This window comes from Rattus rattus, chromosome 13, assembly GCF_011064425.1.
Source record: "Rattus rattus isolate New Zealand chromosome 13, Rrattus_CSIRO_v1, whole genome shotgun sequence".
NCBI classification, from domain to species: Eukaryota; Metazoa; Chordata; class Mammalia; order Rodentia; family Muridae; genus Rattus; species Rattus rattus.
The window spans coordinates 46,614,145-46,626,654 of NC_046166.1; the positions used below are offsets into that span (position 1 = coordinate 46,614,145).

Consider the following 12,510-nt stretch of genomic DNA (forward strand, 5'->3'; position numbering starts at 1 on the left):
ACTGAAACTCAATTGTAAGACTGGGAAGATGGCTCGGGTGGTAGAATGCCTGTAAGGGAACCGTGAGGACATGAGTTCAATCCCCAGCACCTACAGAGAGCTGGTGTGCAACCCTGGTGCTGAAGGAGAGAAAGCAGATAGGGAGAGTCATGGAGATGGGTAAATTCCTAGCACTCCCTGGCATCCAGTCTAGCCAATAGGCTTGATTTGGGTTTGGTGAGGAAGGGACGGTCTTAAAAATTAGGGGGAAGGTAATATGGAAAGAAACCCAACATTGACCTCTGGTCTCTGCACACACATACACTACCACCTACACCACTACCACCACCATCACCATGAGAAACGAAAATCAACCAAGACTCTTAACTGTAGCAATGGCTTGAAGTTTGGTTAATGAACTAATTTTGGAGGCATCTTTTCATCAACACTGTTGGGAGTTGTCAGCAAACAGTGATAGCACAAAGCTGATCTGCTTTACGTTGTTTGGTTGTTTTCTGTACTAGGTACCCATCGTTGCTTTACTCAGGCAGAGTTGTTCCTACCCTCCGGACCTTCTGGAAGCCGCTAGTCTCCAGAAATCTCAACCAAGTCTCTCTCAGCTGTGCTGTTGTGTCCACCCTGGAAAGGTGAAAAGGTGGCTATTCAGCTGGGCTTTGGATTAACTATCTCTGCCTATGGCAAAAAGTATCATTTTATGTCCATAAAATTACAGAAGTGCTCAGACTTATAGAGTCCTCAAAAGTCCTTTAGGCAAAGTCCTCATGCTATAGATGAAAACAGCACGCTCTAAAATACGCTAGACAAAATCACTCAGTTAATCAATAGCAAAAAATATAGATTAACTCAAGTCTCTGTAACCCATTCCAGTATGAACATTTCATCCCATGGAGATTGACATGTATGTATGCACTTTAAATAAGAGATTACAACCCTGGTCAGTAGAGGGACTTACAGACTATTTGTATCAAGTGGGGAAATGTGATGTCAGGGGAAAATCATTGTCAAAGCCTAACCTTATATGCTTCCCTGTATACGGCTCCTTGAGTTTTGTGACAGGAGCTATTCAACCTTCACTCTAAGATCAGCCCCATTCAGACCTTGCAGCTAATTTGCTGTCTGAGCTTTTAGCTTGGTGTCCACACCCAATCCTACCAACCTCCTTCTGGCTTGTATACCTTGTTCCCTGTGTCAGCATTTTTTCCTGCATCCTCAGACCCCATCATAATTAGGCTCTTAGACTCAAGTCTCCTCTTATTTTTCTTCTTTCCTCTATTCATTTCCACTAGGCACATAAGCTGCTTACCTTACCAAGGTATAGAGTTGTGTCCTTGGGTTCTGTCCTCCAAGGCAGAATCCCCAACACCTGCTGTCTGCCCAGCCCTGCCAAGTCTGCACATTATTCTTTATTCACTCCTGATTCTAATGATGAGCTAGACATAGTGGATCACACGGGTAGGCTCTTTTTCACAGTTCATTTTAGTTGTCTCTATAGCTTGATGCCAATAGGATTTAGAGTCAGCTAGGAGACACAGCTCTTGGTGTGTCTGTGAGAGTGTTTCCAGAGAGGCTCATCTGAGGATGAGAGATCTTCCCAAGTTCCATACTAAATTCACAAGAGAGAAACCACGATTCCTAGACCCAAGCTGGAACATACCAACCATCTTTTCTCTGTTTCTTGACTATAGGCATATGGCCAACTGCTTTATGCTCTTCCCAGGATGCCGTCCTGCCATGATGAACCACAACCCCACACAAACTCTTTCCTCACGTTTCTTCTGTGCTTTTATTCCTTTCTTACTGTGTTATAGCAGTGAGAAGTGTGAGTAACACATTAGCTAACTGCCTAGAGGGAGAATCATTGTAGCCATTGGGACCAGATCAGATGGGCAGAAACGCACTGATTCAGCATCACCATGTGTGAGGGACAAGCCTCAGCTTTGAATTATGTCAGAAGCCCTATCCCCCTCTGCCAAAGACAGAAAATAAAAGACTACTATCCTGATGTCCAAATATCCTGTGTCACATATGTATCTTAGTCATGCCACTTTTATGAGACTGGCTGACCTTTTGGTCGTTGCTCTTAATTTGGTGTTTCTACTTTAAGTTACATCATAACAGACCTTTCTATGCATCCCATGGAATTTACCCAACCAGTGCTATCTATTTAACGTCAGAGTTATCACATCCTGTGTGGCTACAACACAGCTTGACAACAGAAGTTTTACTCTTATTACCCATCCAAATATTTGCTATTCTACAAGGAAAAACAACTCCATCTTTTTGACCAATAGACTCCAGTTGCTCTAACTGTATTATTGATCTAACTGAAAATGAAATGATCCGTAGTTTAATGTTCAAAGTTAAAGAAAACCAAGGGGGCTGTAGATGTAGCTGGGTGATAGAGCACATTCTTAGTGTATATGAGGTTGTTGTTTCAACCCCCAGAATCTTCTTTACCAAGGAGCCACTTTAATAGCCACATAGGTACCCAGCATTCTGGGATTGAATGATAACTCCTATGTCTAATGTTCTAAAAGAATACATCTCACAACCCATCTGCACTGCAGCCAATTTCTAGGCTTCCTACAGACCCTGCCCTACTGGTAACAACTTACACAGGTCCCTTTTGAGCTGCTTCCAACCACTCAGCTCAGTATTGAGACTTCACAGGTCCTCTGTCAGGCTTTAGCCCTGACAACCCATCCATGCCTTTTCCTGAAACCCACCAGTTCTTAACCAGTGCACCTTCCCTACCTGTAATGAAGAGAAGCTCTAATCTTTGGACAGGACCATTTCTTTCTATCTCCTAACCTACAGGATCCCAATGCCCTGTCCAACCTTTCCACTCAGCTAGACTTAACCCACACCCCAGGCTTGGAACAGGAAGCACATCCTATATACCATGATAGTTCTCTCTGTCCACCTGATGTCAACCCATTTCCAATCCGTAGACCTAACCCACTCACATATCCAACATTGATAACAGACAGAACAAAAGAAGTTCACATGACCCCAGATTTAGTTGTAAAAATACCATGAAGGATCAAGCCATTATCTTTTCTCTAAAACCTACCAATTCTGTAAAAATGTTTGCCAAATCTAGATGAACTCCAGGACACACAAATGTTTAAAAGAACAACCATAAACTTAAAATAATTTAAGGACCTTAAAGAACACACACGCGCGCGCATGCGCGCGCGCGCGCACACACACACACACACACACACACACAGCTTAATGAATTTGAGAAGAAAGTGCTCACGTAGAATAAATGCCCAAGTGATGCCCAGGAAAACACAAACACAAAGTTGATGGATGTGACAAGGACAATCCAGGTCTTGAAAACAGAATTCAATACAGAAATAAAAACATTGAAAAATTAAGCTAAAATGAAGATGGAATTGTAAACCCTAATAACTTAACCATAAACTCAAAGGAAAACCTTACAGGTACATGGATCAAGCAGAAGTTAAAATATCAGGTTTTGAAGATACAATAGAGAATCTAGGCCAAATAAGCAAGGATGAAAAAACTGACAGAAAGAAAGAAAGAAAGAAAGAAAGAAAGAAAGAGAGAAAGGAAGAAAGAGAGAAAGAAAGAAAGAAAGAGAGAAAGAAAGAAAGAACAAACCCAAACCACAAATCCACAAAAACAAAAAACCCACAGGGTAAGGAACAAACATACAAGGTAGGACACTATTTGGGGGGTGGCTGCATTCAAATTGTAAATATAGATGAAGGAGAAGAATCCCAAGTCAATAGCATAGACCAGATCTTCAAGATCACAGAAAAGTCCCTCAAACTTAGGAATGACACCCATACAAATACAAGAAGCCCAAAGAGCAACAAATAGACAAGACTAGGAAAAAAAAAATCCCATGGCATATCAGAATTAAAACACTAAGTCTACATGACAAAGAAAATGTATTGAAAGCCAAACCATAAGTCATTGATAAAGAAAAACCCATCAGAATAACAGCTGACTGCTCAATAGATACTTTCACATCTAGAAGAGACTGAACAATGCATTCCAAGAGCTAAAAGGCTATGATAGCTCATCTAGATTAATATACCCAGCAAAACTATCTGCCAGAAGCCAAGGAAAAACTAAACTTTGCACAGCATAAATAACCTAGAAACTTAGTACCCAATGAGCCAAACCTAAATAAAATGCAAGAAGCATTATTTCGGGTTGAAGAGAGGAATGAGCATGGCAGAGGGTCTCTGGAAAAAAATACAAAGGTGTAATTATTAAAACACACAATAACACTAGGAACACAAGCAACAATACCCAAACTCAACAACACGGTAACACCAACATTTTGTGATAACTTTAAACTACACTGGCCTTGATTCTCTTATGGATCAAGAAACAAAATCTGAGAAAAGTATCTTATTTTTAAAGACAGGAGCCTCTTTAAGTAAAACGTTGAACGAAAGTGTTTTAACCAAATGGGAGCGTCGAAATCCTAATATCTAATAAAATAGGCTTCAAACCAAAACTACTCAAAAGAGGTAAAGAAGGACGCTTTATTCTAAGCAAGGGAACAGTTTTGAGACGTTTCTATTTGAACTATCCTAAACACATATGAACCAAATTAAGCAACCTCAAATTTCATTAAAGAATTAACCACCATATTTAAAGACAACAATTAACAATAATCCATTAATAGCAATTGATTTCAATATTTCATTTTCTCCAATGGACAAGACATCTGGACAAAGAGAAACATCAGTTTTAATTGACATCCAATGTACTTAATATTATCTACAGAATATTACACCGAAAAAACCAAAGAATATATATTCTACCCAGAAGCACATAGGAGCTTTTTTTAGTAATTAAAAAAGATCGAAATCACCCTTTGCATCCTGACACAATGCAATAAAACTTAGATATCAATAGTGAGCAAACGCCTAGAAAATACAGTCTCATGGACAGTAAGCAACTCATTACTGAATGACAAAGAGGTCAAAGAAGATCTCAAAATAAAAAAAAATTCCCAGACCTGAATGAAAATGAAAACATAATACAATAAACCCTCTGGGACACATTGAAAACTGTCCTCTGAGGGGAATTTATAGCTCTAAGTGCCTAGGAGAGCACAAACAAATGGAAAAACAAGCAGTTGGGAAAACAAGAACAAATCAAATCCAAACCCATTTGATGGCAAGAAGTAATGAAAGTTAGAGCAAATATCAGTGAAATAGAAACAAAACAATACAAAGAATCAGCAAATCCAAGAACTGGTCCTTTGAGACGATAAACCAAATGGACAGATCCTTGGCCCCACCAACCGCGAGGCAAAAAACAAGAGGTCCCAAATTAACAGAATCAGAAATGAACAGGGAAACAGTTCAACAGATGCCAAAGAAATTAAGAATATTATATGCAAATATTTATAAAAACCTATACTTCATGAAGCTGAAAGACCTAAACAAATGGATGAATTTCCAGATTCAGTCAAACCACCGAAATTAAACCAAGAAGTCTTTTTTTTTTTTTTTTTTTAAGAAAAGAAATAAAAAAGCCTACTAGGTGAAAAGTCCAGGGCCATATGGTTTCACAGCAGAATTCTATCAGACATTCAAAGATCCACAGCCAATCCCTTCTTTATTCAAAACATTGAAACATAGCTGGTTGTACATGCCTTTAATCCCAGCACTTGGGAGGCAGAGGCAGGTAGATCTATGTAGTTTGGGATCAGCCTGGTCTACAGAGTTACTTCCAGGATAGCCAGGGCTACACAGAGAAACCCTGTATTGAGAAAAAGAAGGTCCAGTGACAGCCCAAAGTGGGATCCATCTCAAGGGGAGGCCCCAAGCCCTGACACCATTACTGAGGCTATGGTGCTCTCACAAAAAGAGATCTATCATGACTGCCCTCCGAAAGACCCAACAAGCAGCTGAAAGAGTCAGATGCAGATATTTTGCACCCAAACAATGGACAGAAGCTGGTGAACCCTGTGGTTGAATTAGGGAAAAGCTGGAAGAAGCTGAGGAGGAGGGCAACCCTGTAGGAGGACCAGCAGTCTCAATTAACCTGTACCCCGGGATCTGTCAGATACTGAGCCACCAACCAGGCAGCATACACCAGCTGGTATGAGGCCTCTAACAGGTATACAGCAAAGGACTGCTGGGTGTGAGTTCAGTCAGAGAAGATGTACTTAACCCTCAAGAGACTGGAGGCCCCAGGGAGTTTAGAGGTCTGGTGGGGTGGGTGGAATGGGGACATTTTTGTGGAGACAGGGGGTACAGGGAGGAGGTATGGGATATGGAACAGTAGGAGGGTAGACTGGGAGGGGAATAAAATCTGGAGTGTAAAAAAGAAAAAAAATAATAAAAGAAACCCTATATTGAAAAATAAAACAAACAAAAAGAAAGAAAGAAAGAAAGAGAGAAAGAAAGAAAACAAAGAAGCAAAACAAAAGGAGTACTCCCAGACCTCTTCTACAGAGCCAGCATCATTCTAATATTCAAACCAGGTAAACACAATGGGAAGAGAAAACCACAGCCAATGTGTCTGATAAACACAGACTCAAAATATTTAATAAAATGCTTGCCAACAGAATACAGACGTCCATCAAAAAGATGATCATCATGACCAAGTTGGCTTTGTCCCTGACATTCAGGGTTGCGTCAGCACGCACAAGTCCACATAAATGGACTTAAAGACAAAACTCGCCTGCTCATGACAACAGATACAGAAAAAAATCTTGACAAAATTCAATATGCCTTCATGCTAAAAGTCCTAGAATGTAGGGCTAAAGGGAACACACCTTAACATACCTTAAAAGCTAAGTATGAGAAACCCGCAGCCAACATAACCCTAAATGAAGAAAAGCTTGAGGCAAGCACACGGAAGTCAGGGACGAGGCAACGATGTCCCCCATCCCCCACTCATGTCATGGTGTAAGTACCAGCTGGGGCAATAAGGCAAGAGATGGAAATCGAAGGGATACGAACAGGGAAGAATTCAAACTCGCTAGTTGCAGATGATATGATAGTATACATCAGAGATCACAAAAATTCCACCAGAGAACTTCTAGAAATAGTAAACAATTTCAGAACCATGGCAGGATACACAATCAACTCGCACCAATCAAGAGCTTTCCTATCCACCACCAACAAACATATAGAGGAGACCAGAGACACTCCCGCTCATAGCAGCCTCAGAGGAAAACATCTAGGAACGAAGCAAACAAAGAGATGGAAGGAATTCTACGATGAAAACTTGAGACCTATGAACAAAAAGATACAGCTAGACGCTAGAAAGTAGAAAGACATCCCAGGCTCGTGGGAATTAGCATTTCGAAAACGACCGTTTTACCCAAAGCTATTTATATACTCAATGCAATCACCATCGGAATTCCAATCTCTATCTTCACAGACAGAGAAAAAGATGTCCAAAACTGCAGATGGAACCACAAACGAGCCGGGATAGCTGTAACAACCCTGAACAGAGAGAACAATGCTAGGAGGACTATAATTCAGATGTTAAGATAGATTTCCAAGCCACAGCAATATAAACAATGCTACTGGCACAAAACAGAAGAATAAAACAAGGTCAAATCCCCGAGCACACATAAGTACACATAACCGCAGCCACTTAATGTCTGACAAATACTGCTGGAAAAAGAAAGCATCTTCAACAGATGGTGCTGAGAGAACTCTGTCTACACATTAGACACAGGCTCATTGCCTTGCACAAACACTAACTCTAAATGGATCTAGCATCTGAACATGGAACCTGAAACACTGAACCTGCTAGAAGAAAACAGGCAATATAGTGTAGGAAAAGACTTTCTGAAGGAAAAAAAAAGGTCATAAATTTAAAAGAGCAAAGAGGGGTATATGAGGGGTTTGGGAGCGAGGGAAAGGGAAGGGAGAAATGCAATTATAATCTCAAAGAGAGAAAAGGATATGACTTCTGATGAACTATATAAATAGTTATATTGCAGAAGCATTAATATGTAAGAATTTATATTTTAAGCAACTGAAGTGGAGCTCATCACCATTGCACTGTAGAGGTTGTAGAATATACTGTATAGAAAAATGGGTGGTAAATACTTCCGACATAGTAGTGACCTCAGATCCCACTTAGTAACTCAGCAGCCCTGGGTAGTGGTTTCTGTGTGTCCTAGCTTTCGTATACGCACGCAGGGTGACAATGCTGGTCATAACCATTCCAGGGCTGGAAGATATTTTGTTTTTATTCCCTGTGTACAAATGGTGCCTGCATGTATGTAAGTGTCTGTGTGTACGTAAGTGCGTTGCAGACACTGCCGGGTGCCTGTGGAGGCCAGAAGAGGGGACTATACCGCCTGGAATTGGAGATAGAGAAGGCTGTCACCATGTGGGTGCTATGAACTGAACCCAGGTCTTCTGCAGGAGCAGCAAGTGCTCTTAACTGCTGAGCCATCTCTCCAGCCCCCATCTCATGGATTTTGTGGTAATTGAGTTAACGTATTCTGTGTGCTGAACTCCCATTAGGTGCCCACTAAGCGCTCCTTATTTTATACCTATCTCACTAATTTTTTTTTTTAAATGAATTTCCAGGTGCCATGTAGCTCACTCCAGGTCATCAAGGAGATAGGGAAACAGCTGGATCGATCCATGCCTCCAAATCCAGAGCTTTCTCTACTCCACACCCTCCTTTCACTTAGAGATTAGCATAGCTGACAGTTAAAAACCTTTAACCCCGAAGAAGCATTGATGCCCCAGGGAAGGGGGATGCCAGGGTGGGGTGGAGGGTGGGAGACAAAGGGGAGGGACTGAAGAACTCTGGGTGGGGGGACTGGGAGGGGGGAAACATTTGGAATGTAAATAAATAATTAAAACCCCTTTATTCTCTTCACCCTGACCTGGGGCATTGTACTGTTTTGGGTCTCCCAGTTCTTAACAACTCTATAGTCTCCCCCAGAGCTTTTCCTGCTTTTCCAGCCTGTCCTAAGACCCAGTGGCTTGCCTGTTCAGAGGTTCTACCCAAATTTCTGTGCCGAAAGCTGCCTCACTCCCACCCTGCCCTTGCCTCAAAATTCCTGGTCGGAATACTGTGTTACTCACCCTGTCACCGGAAGACTGGCAGGCATCTTAAATTTAATAACCTCAGACTGAACTCTGAAAGCCACTCAGACCTGCTCCTTCCCAGGCGCCCTCTCGCCTATAAGCAGGAAGTTCCTCCACCCGGTTACTCTAGACAAACACGCTAGTCCCTTACTTTCCTAGGCAGCAGCAAACCCTTTTGGTTTGGGGTTTACAGTACGTCCTGAGGGCGGCGTCCTGAAGGTCGTCTCCCTCCATCTTTTGCCACCACACCTGGCCCGACCTGCTTTCTCCTAGATTATTAATGTCTCCCTAAGGAGGCAGTTGGCTTCCACTCTGGCGCCTTTAACTTTTAAAAATGTAAGTCAGATCAGGGGATCGTCTCTACTCAGAGCCACTCATGGGTCTTCATTTAATGTGCAAGAAAGCCTGCCTAGGTACTGGAGAGAGCTCTGGGGCAGCCTTAGCTCTTCCTTGTGGCACCTGTAGGTGTCGCCTCGGTATCTCAGGTAGGCTTTGAACTCCATCCAGCAAACACCCCCAATCCACTCTCATATCTCACACTGAACTGTTTGTGGATTTGTGTTCCTCAAGGAAAAACATTGAAGTCCTGTCCTAGGTACTTGTAAATAATTTTTACAGATGGAATCCTGTTGAGATGAGGACAGACGTCCTCAGGAGTCTCTCTCTCTCTCTCTCTCTCTCTCTCTCTCTCTCTCTCTCTCTCACACACACACACACACACACACACACACACAGAGAGAGAGAGAGAGAGAGAAGAGAGAGAGAGAGAGAGAGAGAGAGGAAAATGCCATATGGAGAGACACACAGAAGACAGGCAGACATGTGACAGCAAAAGCAGACACTGGAGTTGTGCTGCGTAGGCCACAGGTCTTGGTTAGGGTTTATATTGCTGTGCTGAAACCCATGATCAAAAGCAAGTTGGGGAGGAAAGGGTCTTTTGGAGGCCATTCCTCATTTGATGCTCCCTCAGATGACACTAGCTTGTGTCAAGTTGACATAGAAACTAGCCAGGACAATTGGCCCCTTGTTAACTCAACACAGCAAATACAGCACTATTTATCAATAATCTTTCCATTTTTGTTCATCCTCAAGATTTCATATACTTTTTTAAAGAATTATTTATTTCATGTATATGAGTACACTGTTGCTATCTTCAGACACACCAGAAGAGGGCACTGGATCCCATTACAGATAGTTGAGAGCTGGGAATCGAACTCAGGACCTCTGGAAGAGCAGTCAGTGCTCTTAATCACTGAGCCATCTCTCTAGTCCAAGATTTCATACTAATAAATATCACAGTATAAATCATATTACAAACTTAAAGCTCCCACAACCTTTATAAATTGGAACACCTCAAAACTCCATCTCCTTTTTGAAAATATAAACCTCTAAGACTCCAAAATCTCTTTAAAACTTTAAAGTCTCTCAACTGCAGGCTCCTGAAAAATAAAAAGTAGGTTAAATGCTTTCTTCCTTCAAGAGGGAAGAACCAAGGCACAGTTACCATCTGAGCAAAGCCAAACCACACTCCAACAGTGTAAATAAAGCAGGGTCCAATGTCTGGGATTCTCCGGGGATCCTTCAAATAGTTTTCTACCGTACATAGCTTTTCTCCTAGGCTCAGGCCCACATTCCATGGCTGCTCCTGTCCTTAGTAGCCTTTTCATGATACTGGAGTCTCCAAAATATTTCAGTCTCCTGCTGCAACTGGGCTACATTTTCACCAATAGTTTCTCCTGGGCTCTCTTCAGGGACTCCTGCCCTGCCTCACAATGCCAGGCCTCAGCTGCTCTCCACGACTCCTTACTGCCTTCAAAACTAGCACCACCTGGGTAACTCCTACACCGCCGAGCGTAGCTGCCAGCACAAAATACACCTTGGCTGCTTCTGGGAACACAATGATGGCCACCAGTGCTCACCGATTTCTCAGCTCCAGCTGACCAGCATCAATTGTGTGGACAAAGCCACACCTCCGAGAGGCTCACCTCTTACAAATCACGGTTGATTCTTCAGCCCCAGCTGACCAGAACCATAAATAAACCACCTCTTATAAACCACGGTTGATTCTTTTTTTTTTTTTTTTTTTTGGTTCTTTTTTTTTTTCGGAGCTGGGGGGACCGAACCCAGGGCCTTGCGCTTCCTAGGCAAGCGCTCTACCACTGAGCTAAATCCCCAACCCCCCACGGTTGATTCTTAATTCAAACCAGCAAATGGCCCCGATAGGGTCTTTAAACTTCCCTTTGAACTTTCTAAGCCAGGCCTCCATCGTCTGCTCAGCTCTTAGCAGAATCTCCCAAGGTCCAACAGAACAGCACACTGAGCTGTCAAACCCAGTGGCTTTTCTAGCTCCAAGTTCCAAAGTCCTTCCACCTCGACTTCGAGAAAGAAATAAGAAAGGTTTGCTCAGCATGCTTTCTTACAGAACCCAGGACCAATAGACAGGGTGGCCACGCCCTCAATGAGCTAAGCCCGCCCACATCAATCACTAACTAAGAAAATGCCCTCAGCTGGATGTTATGGAGGCATTTATTTCCTCAACTGAGGTTCCCTTCTCGTAGATGACACTGGCTTGCGCCAACTTGACATAAAAACTAGCCAAGATACCAAGGAATACCAAAGAGTATAGGACGCGTCCAAAAACTTAACAAGGGGCTGTGAAGTTCTTTCCAGAGCCTCTGGGACAGCGAGGCCCTAATGACACCTTAATGTGTTGATTTTTGACCTACAGACGTCCATTGTTTTACGCCACCTTCTTCCTAGTGTAGATTGAATATTCCTAATCTGGGGAGCAACAACAACAACAACAACAACAACAACAACAACAGTAACAACAACAACAGTAACAACAACACTTTCAAAGTCAATATACTGCAAATACTAACTTGACCCCACAAGTGGAAAATGCCACAGCCAACCGTGGGTGCTGTCTAAAATCACAAAAATACTGTCTAACATCACCTTCAGATTACGTATGTATAGGAGATCCACGAAACATACTCAAGCTTCATGCTTAGACTCCAGTTCCACATACAAGAAACTTGGCTATGCTTATGCACACACACCAAAAATCTGAAGAGAAATGCTGGCCCGATACACGTCTGTTCCCAAGAACTTTTGAGAGCCATTGTCAGGTTGTCCTTGGTCCCAGCAGCTCTAGGACGCTGACATGCTTTGGTTAATGAGCTCCATGATGCTTGTCACTTTCTCAAACGATGTCGCCTTCACACTTGATTGTCCCCTGTCCCTTCCATTTGATCATGAAGACCAGGAAGAAAGGACCTCACAGCCTTGACCAACCACCCCTCCCTCTGGACTTCCCTCATCCCTCTGACAGTCAAGCGCTCTCTCTCTCTCTCTCTCTCTCTCTCTCTCTCTCTCTCTCTCTCTCTCTCTCTCTCCCTCAGACGAGCCTCTTGATGGGCACTAAGTATGGAAGACAGTT

General features: G+C 42.6%; 1 protein-coding gene across 1 annotated transcript in view; it reads right to left on the minus strand.

Annotated features, from left to right (window-relative positions):
• The window catches only part of Pdgfrl (platelet derived growth factor receptor like), a 43,607-nt gene extending 42,387 nt beyond the window's left edge, over positions 1-1,220 (minus strand). The window contains exon 1 of the mRNA XM_032918554.1: positions 1,157-1,220. Within this exon, the coding sequence (XP_032774445.1) occupies positions 1,157-1,220 (64 nt within the window). The remainder of the gene's footprint in view (positions 1-1,156) is intronic.
• Between the last annotated feature and the right edge of the window lie 11,290 nt (positions 1,221-12,510).